Source organism: Lichenostomus cassidix, chromosome 1 (assembly GCF_008360975.1).
Source record: "Lichenostomus cassidix isolate B80296 chromosome 1, HeHo_3.0, whole genome shotgun sequence".
NCBI lineage: Eukaryota > Metazoa > Chordata > Aves > Passeriformes > Meliphagidae > Lichenostomus > Lichenostomus cassidix.
The window spans coordinates 37,253,654-37,277,571 of NC_139479.1; the positions used below are offsets into that span (position 1 = coordinate 37,253,654).

The following is a 23,918-nucleotide window of genomic DNA, read 5'->3' on the forward strand; positions in this document are numbered from 1 at the left end:
GGTATTAGTCTTTGTCACGACCTGGGAAATGAAAGGGAAGGCTCCTCACTGCCTCCCTCAGTTATGTTTAATACTATGCCTTCCTTTGCCCACTGGTATTTCATCCATTTACCTATGCTTCACACAACTCCCCCTTCCTTTACATCTGTAGACACAGTGCTATTGCAACTGCATCCCTTTAAGGTTCACTCTGAGAAATGCAGGCACGTAGTTCTCCATCAGACTGCTTAAACATGCTTCTCATTTGTGCTCAGCTTAGGACAACCTAGATGTTCCTGCAGAGCGGCAGAAAATAAACCCAAAACAACCGAAAGCAGAACCAGAAACCTGCCCCAGCTCTCTTCTGAGCTTGACACGACTGTGAACATGTCTGGGAAGAGAATGCCGGAATCTACTGTAGGGCTTGAAGACCATGAGATAGGTGGAGAGATGTAATACCTGGCTTTGTGTGCTTTGCTATATTGGACTGCTGTTACAGATTATAGCAATGACAGAACATAGGGGTTAGATAATCACTCTCTTTATCCTGAAAAGAGCCCCTTGCTTCCAGGTCTACAACTCTGGCCACTGGTTAATTTTGGACGTGGGCTGGATTCAGTTCTCTGCATAATCAGTGGAAGATAAAGATACTCAGGTAAAATTTTCCCTCTTGTCTCTCATGGCCAAGACTCTGATTTTTCAGTGAGACAAGTTTCTACGTCAGGCAACTTTATATGTGAGTTGACTTCTATTTCCAAGTATTTCTTACTTGTCTACTTGAAGGGCATCCTTTATCTTACGGTAGTTTGATATTGCTGTCTGAGTTTGATGCACTACATAATCAAGTCAAGCCTGGAAAATAATTTATTCTAAGAAAAGACACATGTAGTTGATTTAGGTTTTGAACAGTTTGAATTCTATTCCTTTAGGGGGCTGTGATTTCCTCTTGTGGATGATGATTATTGTTTCTGAGAACATGTGTGGATATGAAAACACTGCAGATTAAAACACTTCAGGAAAAAAGTCCTCTGTGTCCAGCAGGTACAGGTTTGCAAATTTCACTCCTCTATTTGATAGCAAACAGATTTCTTCTTTTCTTTGGTGACCCTTTCCCACAGTCACAGTGCTGCATTGTCTGCACACTTCACTGTGATCTGTTTTAATAGCCTGGCAGCCCACCTTTCATGCCCACTGCTTTAATTGGCGCAGCTGCTGCCTTAGGGTGCTCTACTAAATGGTGCCAAAGCAAAGATAAACAGTCTGCAAACGTGTTCGAGCTTGTCACCACTGCACTGCTCTGTATCTCTACAGGAACCGAGCCTCTGCTTTCTGTATCAATTACACTCTCATTCAGATTGACATGTACTTTATGCTTCCTTGTTGAATCATAGCATGAAGTTCAAGGTATCATGCTATCCTTATGTTTTCATCAGTGTTTGCTGTTTATCTCTTCTAAGGATCTTTCAGAGACCTTGTTGCTTCTACTGCTCAGGTCACTGAAAAAATCCCTGCAGTATCTTCTCCTTTCCCAAACAGTTTGATTTCTTCACATCTTTCAAATACAATAAACTGAGACACAAAAGCTCTGCTGAAGCAGAATTATTTTCTTCCACTTAACCACTTAAAGCATTTTGCTGTCCTTCACTGACACCATTTTTAATTTGGCCACAGAGGTGTAACACAAATAACTCTTGTCCTTTAAGAACTATAAAAGTTTCACTAGTTAGTCTTCATAGCTGTTACACATATCTGAAATTAAATCAAGCAACTACAGATACCAAACCATTGTATCATCTAAACAAATTAGCTATTTTAAATCTTTCCTTTGTCCTAAAACCTGCAATATTTGCTTATTTTCACAATAAATTGCTTCTTCAATGTCATTGTCCTTAAGTCCATGAGACATTTCTTGCAGCATATTTATCTTAACTGTACCTGCTTCCTCAATGTTTTTAGATTTCTCAAATTACTCTCCTCTGCCCTGTACTACATGCTCTTGCACTTTATGAAATTGCTGTTATTGAAGGAAAAGAGGCTCAATCTGCCTTTGAAAGCAGTGCCTCAACCAGGTTTGTTTAAAAATTAATTCCTTCTGCTCTACTACCCATAGATGTATTTTGTTTGAATGACCACAACGATCTCAGATTTCCTGCAGTGTATGGTCTCTGCAATGACAGATTTGTGTTTCCACAGAGCAAAACAATGAAGAATTAGCCTCACAATTTTAACAGGGATGCTGCCCAGCCTCCTGCCATAACCAGAGGGCTTTACAGCTGCTTGTGTGTCACAGAGTAGCCAGAGCTCTGCTCCCAAAGATTCAGTCCACTGAGGAGGCTCTGTGCTGAAGCCAGCTGGAGTTGGTACCAGGGCAGCCCCCAGCAGCACAGCCAGGACATGTCTGCAGGCTGAAAACTCAATCTGTAAATCCCTCACCACTCTCTAGCCCCTGCCCTGTGCCCTAAAGGCAGTCACTACCCTGTGGGTGCCGTAGGTTAAGCAGAGGCAAGTATGGCTACCACAATCTCCTTGGGCAAGTCTGCTCCATGTCTGATGGAAAGAATTTTAATAGGCTTTCTGAAGACAAATCCTACATGCAAACATACATGGGTCCCTCCTGCATCATATACTACCCTGTTTGCTGGCTCTGCTCTGTGAGCTCACCTGCATTTAGCCTCTCCCTTGGGGAAAGCAGGAGTGGTACACACAAGTGGACTGATACATGGTCATGGCCACTGGATCTTATATTTTCCAGGGAAGAGGTTCATACAGTGAAGGCATGCAGGAGCATTTCCATTTCAGTGAGCATGGCTCAAGTTTTTAACAGACTAATGAATGGATTGTATTTTGTCTCATGTGGGACAGTATCTGAACTGTCTCAATCCAGCTGCTGCTTCCAATTTAGGTCTTTTATTCTTCCCTGCAAAAACAGATGTAGTCCACGCACAGTCTTTATGTTTTACCAAACCCAGCATGCCAGAGTCTTGACCCTCGAATAAATCTCATCTTTCACATTGCTACGTCAAAATCAACAAACTGCTCAGCAAAGCAAACTTGGCACCTCCTTGTAAAGTCTCTCATGGGGCTTCCAGTCTGAAACAGGGTATGAGGCTGGGGTTTCTGATCCAGATTACTGACCATTTCATGTATCACAAGATCCACATCACACTCCTATCCCATCCACCACCCAGTTAACGTCTCATAAAATCTTACTATACTCTATGGAAACAGTAGGATTCCTCCCACAGTTGTTCCTGCTGAACATCAGGACCTTAGCCCTCTACTGAGCAGACAGCTCCAGACTCTTTTTCTCCCGTTCACTTAGTTCATTCTTTCCCAAACAAGCAATGCTGTCATGCGAAACAAGGCTGGTAGGACAGAGTCAGACAATTGAGGACAGCACTCATGCACATGAAAATATCCATTTGCTTTAGTAAACTGAAATAATCCCATGTCCTCTGTGTATATTCACCTTTACCCACGCTATTCAACCAGGCATCACCTCTACAGGACACCAGTGCAACACCAGTTTAGGACACTGTTCACCTGAGTTACCACAAGAACTCCCTGCAGCACTTTCATCAGTGGAACAACAGGAAAATACTGATATTTGGTAACTTCTTTTTGTATATATGTAACAATGGATTTGGCCAACATTTGATTGTAAGAATATGGTCTATTCCCCATTGTGTCTCTTCCTTTCTCAGGTAAGAAATGTCACCCTTCTAGTCCTACAGAAATTGGTACTGGGCTGTAACTGGTGGATCAGCATGTTCAAATTTCTGAGATCATCTGATATTCAAACCCATACTCTTCATTTACTCAGGGCAAATGCACCTGTATGCTGAATCAAGGGTGCTTGACAATCCCTCCTTCTTCCTTTTCCTTCTAGGAACAAGGTGAAGTCTCCAAAAAGGCTCAATACATTTATCTCCTTTGCTCCTGGTAGCTGGAAACTTTTTTCTGATGTTCTCTCTGTGGAATAGTAAAAAAACTCTACTACAAAGCATGATGAAGGGTTCATCCTCCCTTTCTGCTCCAGACACTGCCCCTGGCAGAGAAAAGGAAGAGATGAAGGGTTTCAAGCATAGCAAGAGTCTACAGGTATGAACATTAAGTTTGGGGTAGTGCTTGCAGGCAAGACACCTAAACTGAACTGTCTGTGTCTGTGTATGGGCTGAGTATCCAATCTCCAGTGCAATCAATAAAGATTTAGAAGCTCTATACAATAGTTTATGCATAGGGAGCAATCACTGTCCTTTTGAGATTCTCTAGGATGCACTGTGTGGTCTCCACCTGAAGCTCCATAAGGGCCTTGGTCTCCCATAGATCCAGAATCGTATCTTCCATGCCTTTTGTTGCAAGATAGCCTAGGACATCCCAGATGGCTCTAGATGTCTAAGTGGTTTAAGTTCTTTTGGGTTTGTGGGGTTTTTTGTGTTATTTTTTTTCTTTCACGTTAGGTCAGCTCTTCTTTCAAAATGCTCACCTTTCCATGACTTTGACTTTGCATAAAGAGGAATCCTGAATAAATTCCTGCTCTTGCTGAAGTATTTCTTTACAGTCTTACCATGCTTTGGGGACCCTTTCAAGGGCATTAAGCTATCAGACAGACAAGGTGTATATTTGTTTTCTCTACTGAGATACTAAATTCCTGCTTCCATTATAATTCTAGTTAACCTTAAAAAAACATATTACTACCATCAGAACCAGCCCCCTTGGGTTCCACAGCCACAATTCCTGACAAGTGAATGATGATGAGAAGCTAAAGAGAAGTTTTACTTTCATTTAGAAAGTAGGGAGTTACATGCTAGCCTGAGGGACATACATAGCAATTACTTGGGTGGAAAGCTGGTAAACAACCTTTTGTTTTCTACAGATCACAGACTGTTCCCAGCTATATATTGTTGGCTCTTGTGGTCAAGAGAAGATAGACACAGACCTCAGATATTTTGGGAATACTCTCGATCAGTTTTATGTTTGTAGGGAGTTGTGACATATGAGCTGCCATGAATAGCACTAGGGCTGTTGTGAACTCCCAGCCAGCTGGCTGCAAGGTGGCCTAGCCAGCTTGTCTTCCTGGCAGCCTGTGGAACATTCACACACCAGGCAGGACAGTGCATTAGCTCAACAGGCTAGCTGATGGAACAAGGGACCAAGCCACTTCTTAACAATAAACAATATCACCTCTGTGGCCTTGGCCTCACTCTCTTTCTAACTCTTCTCACATTTAATCATGCTTTGCTTCTTTTTATTTTTACAAACTTGGGTGCTCAGAGGTAGGAATTCTCCAAAGTTCTGCAAACTCCATGGGCTATTTCTCACAATATAGCACATCATTCCTGTGTGTAATTCTTCATCTTTGTAAAACAGGGCAATGATGCTTAAATACAGTGTAGATGAAGATATAGTAACCAAGAAGCTGATCTATAAGTATAAATCCAGAATCTTACTGAAATTAAAACTATTGGAAATTTTCTGTTTCCTGGTGGGTTTTTTCAGTGTGCTGACCAAATGTTTACTGTAAGCATTTCCCAATGTTGGTAAACAACAGATCCTAGTGAGACAGAAAAAGCACACACATAAACCTCTGCATTTAGTCTTCCACTTCCTTGAGCAATGACAGCTTCCACAGGTTCAGGAGAAAACACCAATATCTGACAATGTCTAAAGGAATGTGAATATTATTAGATTCCACAGATGAAAACAGTGTCCTTGTACTTTCAGTTTGTACTCTGATGCAGGAAAACATGAATGTTCAAAGAGCAAACCTTTGTTCAAAGAGGTAAAGATGATCATAAAGGTGGACATAGATTACTTTCGCGAGGAGAGGAGAGGAGAGGAGAGGGAGCTGTTTGCTGTCCTTCTGATTTCTCCCACCTGTTTTCTCCTTCCACCTTCTCAGCAGCTCCTTTCTGCTACTACCTCATAGTATTTTCCCTCATTTATTTATGCTCTCTGTCCTATCTTCCAATATCTTCCAGTATCCAAGCAGTCCAGGCAGCTTCTAAAGGGGAGAGTGAGCACATGAGCATAAGCTTCCAGCTCTTCCAGTGCCACCACTGCCACGCGTGGGTGCAACCGCTCTGGGCTCGGCTGGTGCAGCCCTCCGGCAGAGGCTAGGCAGGACTGGCGGGAGGGCAGCGCTCCCTGGGTGGGCCTATGGAGAGCAGAGACTGGCGCTGCTCAGCAGCAGGTCCGTCTGCCCGTGGCCGTGTCTGCTCGGCTGTGCAGCAGGTGCTTTGAGGGGCTGTGTTAGCACCGCCTCTCTGGGGATTTGTGGTACTTGGGAACCCCAGTCCCGGCCCAGGACTCCACCATGCATGGCATCATCACACTATGAGCCACACGGTGCTAGCCTCTGCTGGGGCAAACCCCAAACCTCACCAGAACACTCTTTAGGTCTGATGCCAGTGGGTTTCAGAAAGAAACACCCCTCTCGGGCTGGTTTATTCAGTTCGCGACTGCGTTGGTCATTCGTGGCCGTTGAGACCGTGGCACGGCCGAGACGGGCAAGAGCCACTCTCGGCGGAGGGACAGGTTTCAGGGGCCGGAGCACTTCGGGTGGAGGGGCCAGGGGTGCGCTCTCGGCGGCCAGCCCCGGGGCAGCCCGCGGGCGGTGCCGGGCCGGGCCGGGCCGGGCCGCACGTGGCTACGTGACGGCGATCGGGGCCGGCGGGGCTCGGCGGCTCCTCCTCCCCCGGCGCCCGCCGGCGACTGGGCGCCGAGGCTGCGGCGGGCGGCGCGGGGCGGGGGTGCTGCCTCCTGCGCGGCGGAGCGGGCGCAGCGGCAGCCGGGGCCGGAGGCGAGCGGCCCGCGCGGGCGAGGGCGGGCGGCGTCGCGGGGCGGCGGCGGGGGCTGCGGGGCATCGGCGGGGGCTGCGGGCGGGGTCCGCGCCCGCGGCCGGCAGCGCTCTCTGCGCCTCAGCCGGGCTTCGCCGGGTGCTGGCGGTGCGCTCTCCCGCCGCGGGGCTGCACAATGGCAGTCGTTCAGTAGGATGGATCCTGCCGTGGCTTTTGTTCTGCAGATCCACCCATCCTCCTAGCAGTCAAGTACCAGGCTATGGTTTTCTCTCTGGGGATCTTTCTTCCGCGTTTTGCCGGTGTCTCCGATGAGGTTTTGGCCTCGGCTGGGATTTCACTACCTTACTTTTCGTTTGGCTTCACGCTGAAAAAAGGGATTTCTTGTATTTGCTCTCCACGCTTTTGGTTATAATCCGGTGTTGGTCTAGAGGGAACAACCGTTCAGCCTGGCTGAAAAAAAAGCATCCGTTGAAAAGTCTCAAAGAAATATACCACGTGAGGAAAAAAAACTGGGAGAAGATCGGAATATAATCGTTTTTTCTATGATAAAACTGGTGCCCCTCTTCAGGAGAACTGATCTCAATTTATTATTATGCAACCACAAGGATCTCTTCTTTCTCAGGGTGTATAAGCTGCTGGATTGCTTTTCGCCCAAATCAATGTGGTTTCTTTGGAACATTTTCAGCAAAGGATCGCATATGCTGCAGTGTCTTTGTGGCAAGAGTCTTAAGAAAAACAAGAACCCAACTGGTAAGCAATCCATTGCAATGCGTTGTTTTTCTTTAATGCTACCCTGTCTGTTGCTCGCCGAGGTAGATCTGCAATCCTGCTGAGGGGAGAAGGGGGGTTATATCGAGGCCAGCACGGACATGCATGTGCATACGTGTATGAATAAGCAAGGAGCGGTTTGTGTTAGCTTCAGCCCCTGTCACCACCGAAAAAGGGTAAAAAAATAAAATCAAAGGCGACCCTAGCCCAGACGGCATCTCCCAGTTCCTATGAGCTATTTCCAAGGAGGAAACTTTTATATCACTACCCATATTGAGGATAAGACGGTGGAGCCCCCCACTCCCGACCCCAGCGCAAGCCCCCCGTGGAGACCCCCAGTCAGTTCTGGGGAGAGTGGCTCTCCTGTGCTGGTGTTAGCCGGCCCTGCCTGCGGTGGGTGAGTGTGCCGGGGCTCGGGTCCTGCACAGCACTTTCTGAATAGCTTGCAGTATGTCACCCCACACGCACGCACACCCACCCACCGCCTCGCTCGGCTTTCTAAAGTCAAGGCAGACACCCCCCTCCCCCGGCCTGGGGGCTCTCCGTTATCACTTACCCCCCCGGCACTCTAGGCCGGGAGGGTGGAGGGGGATGAGGAAAGGGGGTGGACACTTTCTTGGGGCTTGTGCCCAGACGGCAACTCAGGCAGCTATGCCGAGTGGCAGCAGCAGCACCTCCGGGTTGGCTGCGCCGCTCCTACGCCTCTCGCTGCCGGGATGACCACTCTGTGCCACACGCTGGTGTCTCTGCGTCCGGCTCTATGTCTGCCTGGCAGCCGGGATCATGCGCTTCGGTTCAGCTCGGCTCCGAGGGGGAAACTTGCAGTACATTACATAAGAAATGCAAATGCAGGTGCTCTGGGCCGCCTGGTCCCTGGGGGTCACGCTGCTGCTGTTGCATCCCTCTTGCTCGGGGCGTCCGCGCGGCCAAGCCCGCGGCTTGGCGAGCAAGGTGGGCGAGAAGGGATGCTCGGTGGGCGGGGGAGCCGGGAGCTTTCCAGGGGAAATACCGGCCCTCTCCGCCCGCCTCTGGTCCCTCACGCTCACCCCGGCCGGCAGGTTGTCTGCAAGCACTTGCGTGCCTGGGGAGGCGAGAGCCGCCGGAGCCCGGGCTCTGAGGGGAGGGATGCCGTGTGTGAGCGCCGGTGTGTGTGTGCCGGCCGCCCTGCAGTGGCAGCTCCCGAGCAGGAGGCTCCTGACGCTGGCACTGCAGTGTAGTAGATCATAGGCTCTCGTTGCCTCTCTGACACCCCAACATCAACAAGCAGCAGCCCTGGCAGCCGGCACCCTTCTCCTTAAGGGCAGCCGGGGTGCCGGCTCCTGCTTTGCCCAGCCCAGGTCCGGTGCAGAGTCGAGGTGGGCACCTCGGCGGATTTACCCTTCCCCGCCCCCGGCTTCCGTTTGCCAGATCGTCTCGCCCCTTTCCCCCCCGCCGCTGCCGCAGCAGTGAAAAGCAGCCACTTAGCATACCAAAGAGGCTGAAATGCCCCGCCGGAGGCTGGGCTCAGCCTCCTGCATAGTGCCCTTTGCTTCATTCCCTCCTAAGCACTGCGGCCAGCCGGGGGCCACTTCCCAGCCGTGTATCCCCCCCGGGCGGGATGGGGCAAACAGGATCAGGACGGCCGACCACCTTCTCGCAGCCCCTGGGGACGCCCCTCTCCGCCTGCCCGGGCGGCGCAAGCAGGGGCAGTGACCGCGGGGACAGAGCAGAGCGGCGGCTTGGCCCTGCCTGCCCTGCCCGCTGCCGTGGCCCACCAGCCCCCGGGGCTTAGGCTCCAGGGCCGCGGTGCTCTGGGCAAGAGGCGATGCTCCTGAGGAAGGGATTTAGGGGGGGAGGGGAGGAGAGGGCTGGTGGTTTTTGGACCTTCCAGTTTGCATACCGGGAGGTGAGGCGTATACCCCTCCACACACGAACACCCCCTCGTCCTCCCCTAAAGATTCATGTCCTTTCCTTGCGGAGGGCAGGCTGTCAAGACATCGGCCCTTGAAGCCGAGTTGCGTCCCTCGGAGCGCCCGGCAACCGCAGCACAGCTTTGCACCTCCCCGGGGACTTTGCCGCACTTACCTACTCCCTCGGCACGGGACGAGTGGGTTTGGGTGGCAGGAGCGACACTACACCCCGCCAAGGGCTGGGCTGACCCAAGGAGGGCTGACACCTCTTCTGAAGGAGTGGGGGGAGCACGTCTAAGCAAGAGAAGTGGACGTGGGGAGGAGAGTGGGCTGGGGCTCGGAGTGGGGTCTGGCGGATGCCAGCGCTCCGGCCAGGTCCGCGGCCTCGCTCCACGCCCGCACAGCTTGCGCTGATCTGCTCCGCTCCGACTTGATCCCGTCAGAGCAGCGGGCACGCCGAGCCCAACCGAGCTGCACGCCCCGTCCTGGCACCCCCTTCTCGGCAGCGCCGAACTGCGGATCTCTCTCTGAGGAGGCTAATAATCCGCTTGGCCGGATTAGCTGGTAGCTCGGTCACAGGCGCTGTTGCTCTGACGGCAGATCATCTCCGTTCAGGCTGGGGTCGCCTGCGGGAGCGCAGAGAGCCGCTGCCGTGATGCCCGGCCTCCCCTGGTGCCCCCGGGCCGCGGGGCTCCCTCTCTGCGGCAGCTCGGGGACCCCCATCCCCGCTGCGGCACCGGGCGCCGCTACTGCCCCCGTCCCCCTTTGCCCGCCAAACTTTTCGGCAGCCGCGGGGCTTTTTAGTCTCAAAAGGCATCAAATGAGCGAGCAGCTGCCGCTGATCCAACAGTGCGGAAAATCCAGCAGGTTAGGCAGCTAACGCTGGCTGTAATTGCAGTTTATTTAGCTATTTTCGGCCTGCTGCACTTTTTTTGTCCCTTTCAGGAGCTGGTCTGTTTCCAGAAACGGGACTGGGTGGCTCCTTTCCAAATGTTCTCTGCGTTTCCTCCGCATCGCTGGCGGCAGCCCCCCTCCATGGGCAAACCCCCTGCCGGGCTCCCCTGCCAGCCCCGGTAACCAGTCCCGGTCACCGGCCCCGGTCGGAGCTCCAGAGAGGGGGGCGAGTGGGGCAGGGAGGGATGGCGAGTCTGTTGGAAGGCCTGTCTGCAAGTCTCAGGGAGGGTTGCATCAGGAGGCTTTGGTTTATGGTTGGCTGAAACCCCTTGGTTTCAAATTTGATATCCTCGATAGAGGAGCTGTGCTTGATTGCTGCAATTATTTACCTCTCCACATTTCTTCATAAGGAGAAAAACTTTGGGGATCCATAGGTAGGGCTGTGTTTTCAGCTACTGAATTTTTTTTGAGTGTTCCTGAGTTTAATGGTACCAAAACCAGTGAAGCCCCACATATCTGCAGTGTCCTGTACAGCAAGAAAATGTTTGCAGTGCGTCAGGTTTCCTGGGCCTCACTTGCTTTTGCAATTATTGCTGTCTAACTCTGCCCTTCCTGCTTATCAGACACACAGAGAGGACTTTAAAAAGTGCAAGACCAAAGGGACTTTTCTTTACAAACAGTTAAAAGCTGCTCCAAACCATAAGCTCTGAGGCAGGGTTTGTTATAATACAATACTGTCCTCATGGCTTTCCCACTATCATCCCCAGGCTCCAAACTGGGTATCTTCAGCTAGGGAATGGCAAAGTCATGGGGAGGATTTGGGGCTTGAGGAGAAGTGGGGAAGGAGATTATCTCTGGTTGCTTTTTGAAGCAAGTCCAGCAAGTGAATAGATTTTTTTTTAACCAAATGACAACTGTTTGGGTGCCCATGGGAGGTGTGTTGGCTGGAGTACTAGATGCCCCATGGTGGGAATTGCTATCACATTTCACTCCTGGTGGCAACCCAACACACAGAGGATGGATCAGGTTTCCTCTCCATTCACTTCCAAGGAGAAGCATCTCTCCAACAGTCAGGGATGCTGACAGGAGAGTAGATTGCAATTGGCATTACTATAAACATATTACTGATGGAGGAATTTAGTTTAGGAAATTAGTATCAATCTCACATCAATTTCAAATACAAAACCTATTTAAAAAGCAATACATCTGAAATCCATGTTGTGGCTGAACTGGAATCTCTGCATAGTCCCATGTTAATTTCCTTCTCCATAAAATAGCTCAGCTGGTATTTCATGGTTGCTAATAATTTTGAAAAAGTTTCTCAGCACAGCCATACAAGGATCTGTTTGAAATGGAAGCTTGTGTCCTGCCCATAAAATGTATAGTATGTATGTGCCTTTTTCTGAATTCTGAAAAAAATTGGCCTCCCCACTGCTTTTGTTACTCATAGAAAACAAACCTCCCACCAAAAGACAAAGGCAGTAAGAGCTGTCAGATCAGGTCCTTGAACTTTCTTCCACGTAGGTCCAAAAAGCAGCTCTAACTGCGTAAATGCTGTAATTCCTATAAGGGGAATTGAGCCATGGTCTGTTTCTCTTGCTCAAATGTAAAACTGCCTATTTACATGTATTTCACCTATTGAAGTTTTGTCCTCTATGGAATACATTTCCTGAATTTATATAAATTTAATTATTCTTGATCAAATTAAATTGCATTCTCTACTTATTAAGGGGTGAAATTTATGCCTGCTCATGTATCTCTCTACTGTAATAAAATGTTTGCACCTAGTTCAATGTCTGCTAATGACAGGCCATTTATAAATGAATTCAAATATAAAAAGAATGACTTAGGCTTAAGGAAAATACAATAAATCTATTTACAGATATCATTGGTTTAAATATTTATGTGTATGCATTTTTCGTTTGAGCTTGATATTTATTCTACTTAACCTTCTTGGATTACATTAAGCATATTAATTTTAAGCTAAAATTCCTATTGACTTCAAATCTAGATAAGAAGTGATTTAGACATTCAGAATTTGTCCTTTTGTAAAGATTTTCTGTCCAGTAAATGCCTGCAAAAATATACTCTGGAGATGAGAAGGTTGCTTGAAATTGGAAACCAGTTTTTCAAGAGGACTTCATAAATCTAAAGTGGGAATCAGGCCATTACACTGGGGTCAATACTGAAGTTTTCATATGAACAATCAAGATGTAGGATAAAATGCTCTGCGTCTGGATTGCAGATGGACAAATGAAGTGGTTGTGTACAAATTAAACTCTGAATATTTACAGATGTTTACCAAATATGCCTGTAAACAGTGAGTCCTGCTGGAGCATGTCTCATTCAGTCAAGGATGATCTTGTTACTTTGGGAGCAGTGATTTGTTTCTGTACCTAGTTCTGGTTTAGATTGCTTTTGTGGTTTTGGACACACTATTACTTACCTGTGCCTTCCCTTCTTGCTTGTTAGAAATTTCAGGCAATGTCGGAACATTGCATAAGTGTGCTGTTGGCCCTTATGTTTGTTTTTCACATTTCAGTGAATGATAGCTTTTCAAAGATAAATTACTAGTTTACTGAACAGCTTACTGAGTAACAAAACATTGAACAATCATAAAATTTTACAGTCTCTGTTGTGAAAAAGAATTGCTGAGGTGTAGCACGAGGCTTGATATACAATTAATGTATCCAGGAGCTACTTACCACTGTGCAAAAAGAGTGTGTATGTGTATAAAGTAGAAGAACAGTTTATGTGGAAGTAAACTTTGCAGGACTGCACCCGAGTTCAGTTCAGAAAGAACCCACTTTTTGCACAGAGTGTACTTATAGTCATAGCAAATGAAGCTGGGAAGGAAATCTTTTTATTGGAAACCATATAACAAAGTTCTCAAAAGAATATATTCATCTTCAGACTGGCTATTAAAAAAAAAACCAACGTGTTCTTGAAGTGGATCCTTAGAGTGCATCCACCCAGAAGTACTGAAAATAGTAATTGCAGAGGGAACTGATGGTGCTTGGCACCATGATGGACTGAGCACACAGCAAGCAAAATGCAAGAGATGCATTCTTTTTAATATACTCTGCAGCAAAGATAAATAGTGTGTGAATAGTTAAAAAAGTTGTTATCCAAAACAGGAGCACACTGACTCCGAAGAAGAACTTTTTAAGCGCCAAACCTCAACAATCATTAAGTGAAAGCCTGCATGGAATGCAGGCTTGGTGTATTTGTAGCATATGCTGTTAGAAGCACTCACATTAAATAGTTGCAAGGAAAGTAAACAGTTGCTGATGAAACCACACTGAGAAGTCAGAATAATAATATCTGTAGTAATATTCAATGGACAAGCTAGATTAATAACACCTTCAGCAGTAAGATTCAATGCACTCGTTTAGGTAACATACTGTGGTGAACATAATCAACATTTTAATAGTTTTTGAGTTAATATTGAGTGGCTGTTTGGGTCAAATGACAATAGGTAGCACACAGTTGCTGGCAGAAATGGATAGTCTAATTTTAATGTCTGTATTTCGTCTTTTTGTTCTGACACCTTCTTATTTGACTTTTAACTGGAAACAGCGTGAGGAATTGAGCTGAACAAGTTTAACAATTGTGTACAGAAGGCACTGTCTTGGAAATTACTTGGCCTAATCTTTTTGTGGCACTAAAATGGACCTGGTCCTCTCAGACAGTAAAATCAAGCCAAGGTTAAGCATTTTAATTCTTTTGGAATTGTTTTGGCTTTTGCTCGAGGACAATGATACAAATAAACTGTAATCCTCTATGAAAAAAAAAGTTCTAAGGAGATTCCCGAAAGGCTTGCATTTTACTGAGCTGAGAGAGGAATAGAGTTTACTATTCACTGAAAATTCATTGTGTCATCGATGATTTTTTTGTGTATGGCTTTTGTCATCGGGAAAGATAATAACATAGTGAGGATACAGAATGCATAGGACTTGTGCCTTAGCTGTTGAGCATGTCCTGTCTCCATCTCTGGGCATTAGGTGGTGTAAGAAAAATTGCAAGACATGAGCAAATCATTGGGTTTGATCCTTCCCTAATCTGTCCTCTCCATTTTCAGCTGTCACTGGACTGTCTGAAGTCAGAGCTTGTATTCAGGTCATTGTGGGTAGTAGCTTCTGAAAGAGCGACACACCTTTAGTTATCAAACAGCATTTCTATTTTGGGCATCAAAAACCTTTGCATGGCAGCAAGCTCCACATAACCACATGCTGTGTGGAAAGGATGTGGAGGGGTTTGCACTTGCTGTGGGTACTCCTTGGTTCTTCTGCTGAAAACCAGAAGCTAACACTGCTCTTCCTGTTCCATGTTCGTGGTTACTGATTATGGAGAGCTTTTCAGGTGAAAAGCATTTCGTTCATGGAGCTTTCTCCTTCCTTGAACTGTCCTGAAAGCCTGGGCATTTCTATCATCTTGGTTCCTGTGCTTCCTTGCCTTTGCTGAGGGTATAGGATATCTTTGGCTTTGGGGGACAAAAATAAGGCAGCATCTGACACATCCCTTTGCACACACTGCCTTCGTCCAGCTAAAAGAAGTTAATATCTATGGATTTTCTAGGCCTATGGGATAAGGAAGTATCTCCTGGAAAGGGCATGTTTTCACAATGTCCTTTCTCTTGAGGGAAGAAGTGGAATATTACTCTCTTGAAGAAGTTTTTAAAGAATTAAGCTCTAGCGTGACTGAAAACCAGAATTTTGTACCATTGTTGAATAGTTTGAACAGGAGAGAGAGCTTGCATATAAAAGCAAAGACTTCTGTTTACATATAAATCTCTTGCTTCTCACCAATGCTAGCAAAGGAAATATACAGGAATTTCATTGCCCTTTAATGAAGTTTGAGCTGAAAATGTTAATTTAAAGAAGGCAAGTTTGCCAGACTTGTTACTCTTTCAGTAAATGTATTACTAAGCATGTCCTGCTACAATCAAACAAAATGTCCAGATTAAACAGTTCATGCCTCTCATTAGAGAAGTGTGCTATGGAGCATTACCATTGCTCAGTAGTTTCCACACATATCACTCATTGCTGTGTGGGTACATTTATTGACATTGAGCAAGATGAAGAGGAACAACTGGTGCAAAACATAGTGGAAAATACATAAAAAAAAAGTGGAAAAAGATGTGGAAGAATTATAGAACAGGGAAATGCTTTTAAAAAATCAGTTAAATCATTAATACAGTAGTATCTTATAGAGTAACATATCAGGAATATCTTAATGAGGATTAAATTAATAGTAGTCCCTATTAATTTGTACTACTCATGACACAAAAAGCCACTTTACAGTTCTGATTTTCTTGGAACTGGAAATTACAAGTCAGACCCAGACAGCTAATAGTTCCTGCGAAACGGAACATAAATGTTGTGTAGGCAGATTATCCCACTAGGAGATCAACCCAAGATCTCAGATGTGAACTACCTTTAGGATGTCTAAAACCCAGGTGCAATTTTGTGGCTTGGACTCTTTCTCTAAAATCCATATTTTAAAGTAGCATTAGCAGGGGGATTAAAGTTTGTAAAGGTTTGGACCCCTGAGAGATTTCTTCCTAGCCCCTTGTGGCTTTAAATACTTTTTTTTTTTCTTTCTGTTTGTCCCCATGTGAAGGAGACTTTCTGCATCAAAAATCTGGTTATGCAGTTACATTACCGTTTGCTAGTCTCCTGCTTTACTCAGATGTTTATTATCTCTATGAATATGACTTTGTTCCATCTCAAACTGTAATTTCCATTATGGTCTCTTACATGTCTTTGAGTTTCTTTCAACTTCTCCTTGCACAAGTATCTCACCTTTTTACTTTGGATAGGGTCTTTGAGGAAAATTGGCCCTTAACTGTATTTCTTTCAGATATTTTTAAGTCCGTTCCACCACTTTGAATAATTAGCTAGTGACCATGAACAGAACGACTGCACAGGCTTATTTTATTGAAGTTATAACAGGTATTTAGGATGGATTAAGGGTAGGCTGCTGGATTACCTTTGTTTTATTGGGCATGAGCTGTATACATTATTGTTGTCCCACTTTCTGCTAATTTACAGTAGCAGAACAATATCAGATGTAGAGAAATGCAGAGGCCATAAAGCAACTGTGATTGATTGGGAAAAGACAGTAAAATCATCAAAAGCATTTAGAAGACCCAAGAACAAATGTTATACTTTTAATTTGTTTTGAGGATCATTTGAGGATAATACTTGCTTGAGGATAAAATGATTTCTGTGAGATTCTGCTGTGAAAGCAGGACTCCTCAGCTTCCAGGGAAATTTTGTGGATAATATTGCTGAGCATTTCTTATTTGAGTTGGTAGGGAGTTCATTCCTGGCTTTGCCTGTCCATGTGGGTTCTATGTATCTCCTTGAATCTTGTGGCCATGGCACCCTGTGGAAGAGATTCCAGAGAACTGCAAAACCTTTGAGCTTGCTTTTGATAGTCTGGTTTTGAGACATTATTGTATGAGAGGACTCTAACATGCCACTTCATGGCAATGTGCTCCAGGGTTTCTGCTGACCAGGGACATTATTCGGCAGAGCCAGTGACTTGATGTGCTACCAAACCCTGTGTTCTGAGGTGTTGAGCTCTGACTACATGCACAAAGTTGTGAAACATGGCAGAGATGAATTCTCTTACCTTTGAAACTTGTAGCATGGACTCTTCCATGGAACAGGGCACCTGAGAGCAGTACAGGATTGTTTTACAGCAAATAAGTCATTATGTAGTATTTGTATGGAAGAAACACATTTTTTGAAGGTGGTCCTTTTTGGTTTTCAAACTGGACTTTAACTGTGGTAATGTTTGTAGAATAGCAAAAATATGAGAAAAGCAATTAAGCTGTTGTAGTTTCCTATGGAATACATATCTGGGTAAAATAAATAACTTTACTCATGGTAGGAGAAATTTGCACCAAAGCAGTGGGAATAGAATAACTGTGATTTTCTGTTCTAGTGTCTTTCCTCATTTTGATTCAACTTGGAGTATGTGAAATTATGTATTTGAAGCATTACTGACATGAAGTGGAGATGAATCCAGTGATTTGTGTGCCACAGAAGATATTCTCCCCTGACTGAAAGTTTTCTGTGAAAGAAATACTTGAAGACATTGGCTTTCTTAGCACTTCAATATCATGGATGTTGATTTTGACCATTGTCATACACCATTGATGAAAACACTCCCTAAGGGGTTCCTCAAGATGGCTACAAAAATATGGAGCTCTCATTAAGAAAAAGAAAAAAAAAAAGAAAAGTCGTTAAGAACAATAAGAATAAAAAAATGGAATATGAGTATGTGAAGGTGAATATCATGGTAGTTTAACTATAGGGTTGCTAAATTTCATGTTAGGGCTACTAAGTTTCTCTTAGATGCTGAATAAGAATGATTTTATTCCATTTATGTCAGCTGCCATCTGAATGAAAGTGTAGTAGAAGTTTAGGACCTTATAACCAAAGCAGAAGTAAGCTGTACTTTGTTCAGTCTGGGTTAAAATATTTTTAAAAAGGATCAGGAGCTTCAGAAAACAAGGGTTTGTTATGTTTTCTGAAGCTCCTTTTCCTTGGATTTCAGTGGCTGTCTGGAGTAACTATGGTCTCAGTTGGCTGCCAAAAAGAACACCTGCTAATAAATTTAAGACAGAAAATGAGGAGAAGATAGATACTTGTAGTCATACATGTAGGTTAAGAATTTGGGGGTGGAACTTGCTGAAGTTTGAACAAAAGTAAGTCAGAATGCGATGTTAGTACATTAGGTGAGTCTTTTTCAGGGGCTATGTGGATGATACATGAATAGTGTGGGATGTTCTCTCTCCCACTTATTCTCAGAGGGAGATGAGGAACCAGAATGACAAAAGAAATTATAAAGTAAATAATAAAGGGATTAAAGGAGGCTGTAGTCATTTAGACAGGTTAGTGATAGGGAGTCCTACAGGCAAGCAGAATTTAGAAATTGTTGAAGCTATTTATCAATTGAAGAGCAAATAGATCTGAAATTTAAGGACATTTTCATGGAAAACATCTATTTCTAGAAGTGTTTCTTTCCAAGGACAGATATAAGAGTTATATTTGAAAGTCTAGCTTCTCTCAATTTATTCCATTTATAGCTATCTTGCTAAAGGTGAGATACCCTTGTAAACATTGCTTTGCTATTATAAATGAAGGTACTCCCATGCTCCCCTGAGTCTACCAGCTGTCACTGCACAGCTCCAAAAACGTGGCCTCCGGGGTGACCTTAGGCTGAGTGTCCAGGGCCTCCTGCCTTGCTGCTGTCATGTGGATGCCCTGCAAGCCTCCTGTCTGGCAGCCCTCAATGCTTTGGAGCTGCATGGGTGCGTGGAGTCCTGCGTGTGCTGCAGCTGCTTGGGCTAACACCTGCTGGCTCACCTGCAGGAGAGATGATGGCACAGGAGTTGGCTCATGAGGGTGGCCCTCAAGCTAAACTGAAACAGCCTGTGCAGTTGCCACAGCAACTGCTGGGGAGAGGAAATGTATTATCCCCCTCCAAACTGTTTCACAGCACAACTTTCAAAGCACAGAATATGTGTTTCAAAGCTTCCTAAATGGTGTAAAACTTTGTATAAGACACCATGCCCTGGGTGGTAAAAACTATAGAAGAGGGTTCAGTATTAATTTGCATTTTTCTTCCATTAGCTTATTCAGTTCACAGTCAAATAGGTCAAGAACGTTAGGTGCCATTCAGACCTTGTAGATGACCATAAATCTGCATCAAGAAGCCTACACAGGAGATCTTCAAGTAACTTCAAAAGGAAAGCCAGCCTCTTCTTCTTCTTAACAGATGGCAAGTCAGAATTGTGAGTAAGAACTGTCCACCTTCAGTTTGGCATTGATATCCTTCTCCCACCTTAAACTCCTCCTAGTTGTTCAGGAACATAAGACTGAATTTGTATTGCTTAATTAAAAAGGGCCAGGGATTGATCCAAGTCCAAATGGCTCTGGCTGGCTCATGTCCATACCACTTACAGTTTCCACCCTTCCTGGCAGATATAGCTTGCAGAGAGCTTGTTGAGGTGGTGCCTGGGACTTGAGGAAGAGTGTGGATGACCAGGGCTCTGGCACTTCTTTAATTTAACAGGCTGAACATAGCCAAAGAGGATCAGGAAAAGCTTTTCACTCCCAGCAAGGAAAAGGCCAGCTCTGCTTGTAGGATCGTTTATTTGCTCCCCCAGCTTCAGAGAGGGACTGTACCTGAACTAATAACAGCATAACTCCATCCTGGACAAGCTAAGGGGTCATTGGAGCTTCGATAAAGTGGATGAATCCCAGCTTCATCCTTGGAGGAAGGAGCACCTGGGAAGGGGTTTCCTGTGGGCCCTTGGTTAACCTTGTGCAAAGCTGGTGGAGAAAGGAGAGCAGAATACACCTGCTTCCAAGCAATTCTGGCAGTTGAGAAGCAGAGACCTGAGTCTGCAGGGAATGAATCATAGCGAGTTGCTGAGGAGGATGAACCAGACAGGAAGGAAAGCTCAGTCTTGCTGGGGAGAGGAACATATCTCCTCTTTTTCCTCTCTTTCACAAGAAGCTGGAGTTGCAGGGTAATGAATGCTGAAGGACAGGAGATTTCCTCTGTCTCTGAATAAAATCTTTTTTCTTCTGCTTCACTGTCTTGTATTTCCTTTCCTTCTCACTGACCGTATTTGGGATCATCCCTTCATTTGTGTGAGCATGTGCAACGAAACTCATCAGCCCTATCAGTCATCTCAGTAACCTGTTGTATTACTGTACACCCACCTTCTATTCGCTCAGCTACAAGGGCATCAGCTTGCATTGTTGCTACACATACTTCTTGATCTTCCTTTAATTAAAGGATGTATATTTCTCCCTACATGGCCATCAGTTGCTCCCTTCCCTTATATAGTTGTGAGGAGATGAGTAAAGAAACAGTTTTTTCTGATTATTGATGCTTTAAATATGTTGGCAGACTAAATCTGGTCACAGTCTGTGAATTTAAGGGGTCTGGCTTATAGTCTGACAGTATGGCCCAGAATATTTGTGTGTTTTTCTTAAATTATTGAAAATTAGAAAGCATAAAACAGTTTGCATTTGTTTTTTGTTGGGTGGGTTTTTTAATAGCTTTAGGGAAAATCAGGTTGTAGCACTTGGAATCCTTTGATTCTTTTCTGTGAGGATGAACAGAGTACATTTACTCTTGCATTTACTGCTAAATGTGAAAAGATTGAATTTCAGCAGTGGATTCTTCTATTTTAATCAATCCCTTGAAGACCCTTTGAGGTGACTACTCCTGTACAACTTGAATATCTGAAGAAACCCAAGTATCACTGCTTAATTTGGGGCAAAGAAGGATGTTGCATTTAACAAGAACAGACATTTTAATGTTTTCATTGCTTACAGTAAAAGCAATTATGAAAAGCTCTGATGATGGGACACAGTTATGTTTTGCCTTAAAATAAGGCACAGTGGGGGTCTGTATTCAGGCTGTGAGCTTGTTAGAAAAAGCTGGGATTTCTGAAACTACTCTAAACTCTCCGTAAATTTGGAAGTCAAGTCAAATCTTCTAAGCCAGTAAAATCTTTTTAGCAATAGAGGAATAAAAGACTTTCAGTATAAATACTTCTTGATGTATTAGGTAACCTGGAAACTGTTTCTTCTGTTAGTAGAACATTAGTGTAAAATATCTAGGCTTGGCAATTAAGACTTGGGCCAGATGAACTGCATTGAGGTTCTTTTCAGGAGTGAAACTACCTTATTTCAGTCCTCCTTCCAGGCTGGAGAAATTACATTTTTTTGCTGTCTCCTCAGTTATAGTGTTTTTCTTTTCGGCATGCTAACTGAAAGCACCACCTTTAATCGTTCTTCTAGGAAGTTTCTTGCTATTTGCTTTACATGACAGTGCTCCACTGTCAGATTTGGGTCATCAGAGACCTCCAAAGATGTGTTTTACAGGAGGATAAAGGAAGCATTCTCTCCATGGCCAGAACAGGGGACTGTTCTTGTGGTGGTAAGTGATCTTTGCTCTCAGAAGAAAAAAAAAGGGAGGGTTTTTTTGGCCTTGGCACACTGCTTTGGATTTTTTTAAAATCTCGGTAGATTTAAATACTCAAATTCTTTCTTGCTAATACACCACTCCATGGCCTCTCCAAGGGAAGGCCCCTGCTTCTGTGGGAGATGCTAATTTTCTTGTACAGATTGAATAGTTCTGTCCTTAATCTACTATTACTTGAATTATTCTTACATCAGCCCCAGTCTGCTTCATCTTCTTGTCTATTTTATGTTACAGTGACTAATTTGCAGAACAAGCATACCTTCCCCTGTTTACATTCAAGGGAATTAATTAATTTAGTTAAATAAACTAATCTAGGTCTAGAGAAAACAGATAGAACAAGCAGCAAATGAACAGTTGAGACTGAACAACAATTTCCTTCCATGTGGACATGGTTCTCTTGGGTTTTCCTCTAGAGAGAACTGAACTTTTGCCCAGAATCCCAAAGTTCTTGGTTTTGTCATTGCTCAGTTAGGTACAGGCAACAGTGAAAAACAGAACAAGCTGGAGGTTACACAGATTTCAAAAGTCTCAATGTGTCTTCAGTGAAGGACCTCAAAGCAAATTTATTAAATGAAAGGCTGACTTGGCAGGAAGTTCTAATCCTTTTGAAAAATACTTCTAAAAAAAGGAATATCAGAGAATGGACGTTCGAACTGCCTACATTGCAGTATACAAATCAGTAAGCGAGTCACCTGGTTGTCTCCTTGTCCCTGGTACATGGCACTAATGTTTTCTCCCTCAGGGGTATGTACAGTACCCTAAGTCCCTGACAGAGTACTACCATTTTTAATTTTTTGTTTTGTTTTGTTTTTGGTTTTAATCTGGTACAGAAAGAACTCTGTAGTATAAAAAAATGTGGCATCGGTAGATCTTAGCAGTACTTTTTGAAGAATAGTGCTAAAAATATTCTTTTGAGGTTAGGTATAATGGTGAGTATACAAAGCTTCTGAAAGAGCAGTGGTAGAAAGGCCAGTATGTAAAATGCTGCCCTGTGGACTGCAGTACTCAATAATTATGAAATAATGGTCCATCACTGAAACAAAAATATAACAACTCTTGCTTTAAGTTCAGAGGTATTTACCTGGGAGGGCAGTTAAGCCAAAAAGCTCCATTATATTAATGTGGTACCCTCTGTAAGTCCTTACTAAGCCTTTTGAACTGAGAATACATTGAGACAGGCAGCTGGGGTAGTGAAATAGTGTTTTCTGGAGGGTTTATAGGAACCAATTATATGCAATTCGTTTAAATTAGTGGTGAGCAGTTCTACATTAACAATTGTCTTAGTGCTAGTAAGTAGGAGTGTCTGGAGTGTGGCACTTTGCATACTCAACTCGTATCTGCACTTCAAGAGGATGCAGTTCTTTCAACATACCCAGTGCTTTCATAGCAAAAAGACAGAGCTGAATCTTTTCTGCTCTGATATTTTTACAAGCTCTTCTTTTTTTTCTGTTTTGTCCTGGGCAAATTGTTACTGCTCTTTGTACAAGATAATAAATTAGCTGTTGCTCCTGTATTTCCTGTAATAACCCTATTAAAAGGCACAATTTCTGTCAGAATGTTCCATGGCTAATGACTGGGCAGATTCTTCTTGCCCCTAGATGCAGTTACCTAATTAGAGATTATCCTGTTACACAGCACTTTAAACAGTATTTCCTTTTCTTAGCCCACAGAGGACATAGAATCACAGAATGGTTGCACTTGGAAGGGACCTCTGGAGATCATCTAACTCCCCTGCTAAAACAGGGTCACTTAGAGTGGATTGTAGAGCATCATGTCCAGTCAGGTTTCAAATACATCCAGAGGTAGAGACATGAGCTTGGAAAAATTATTTTTGCCAGTGCCATGACCTCCACTGCAGTCCATCTACTTATTCTCCTCCTTCTGCTTTCATCTCTCTCTCCATCTTCCTTTCAGATAAATTTATTAGAGAAAGAGTGAAAATCCTGCTTTACAGCATCCAGTGGGGAAATTTTCCCACCTGGGGATGGGATTTGGAACAAAGTTTCCTCCCCACTTTCTCCGCCTCTGTGGGTACAGTGCAAAGCTCCTGTCAGTTCACATCCTTTGCTGTAGTGCAGAACCTCAGCAACACTCTGTGTTTCCCTGTATTTTAAATCATGATGGATTTAAAAAAGCCTGACAGCTAGGACACTTCTGCTGTGCTCCGTAAGAGAATTCATAGTCTTGCTCCTGGTCTCTTTTAGTGATGAGACGAAGTAACCAGTGACAGCTTTCAACACTTCAGTGGCAGTGACCATCATCTTTCAAGCACGATGTGTGGCCCTATCATCTGATGAGTTTCAGCATGGAGATGTTTCCTAACAGGAGAAACCTTTCCCTTAGAAGTGAAGGGGTTTTGAACTTTGAGTTCGTGGTACCGTGAGGCAAATACTGCCCTTCTGAAGACAGGATCCACTCAGAACAAATTAGGGTGTATTTGAATAACAGATGGGAAGGAAAAAGGCTTCTGTAGTTTCTCTAGAGAGAGCACAAGATCTGGTCACTGTACCATCCAGCCTGTGTGCAGAAGGATTTATGTGAGTGGAGTAGAGGGAGGAAAGGACAAAGC

At 44.6% G+C, this 23,918-nt stretch overlaps 1 protein-coding gene across 2 annotated transcripts in view; it reads left to right on the forward strand.

Annotated features, from left to right (window-relative positions):
- The first annotated feature begins 6,846 nt into the window (after window positions 1-6,846).
- The window catches only part of FGF14 (fibroblast growth factor 14), a 384,458-nt gene continuing 367,386 nt past the window's right edge, over window positions 6,847-23,918 (forward strand). The window contains exon 1 of one of the 2 annotated variants that reach the window (XM_085057036.1): window positions 6,847-7,529. In XM_085057036.1, coding sequence (XP_084913162.1) covers window positions 7,322-7,529 — 208 coding nt within the window. In that variant the 5' untranslated portion in view covers window positions 6,847-7,321. The remainder of the gene's footprint in view (window positions 7,530-23,918) is intronic. The other variant, XM_085057016.1, reaches the window with a different exon arrangement.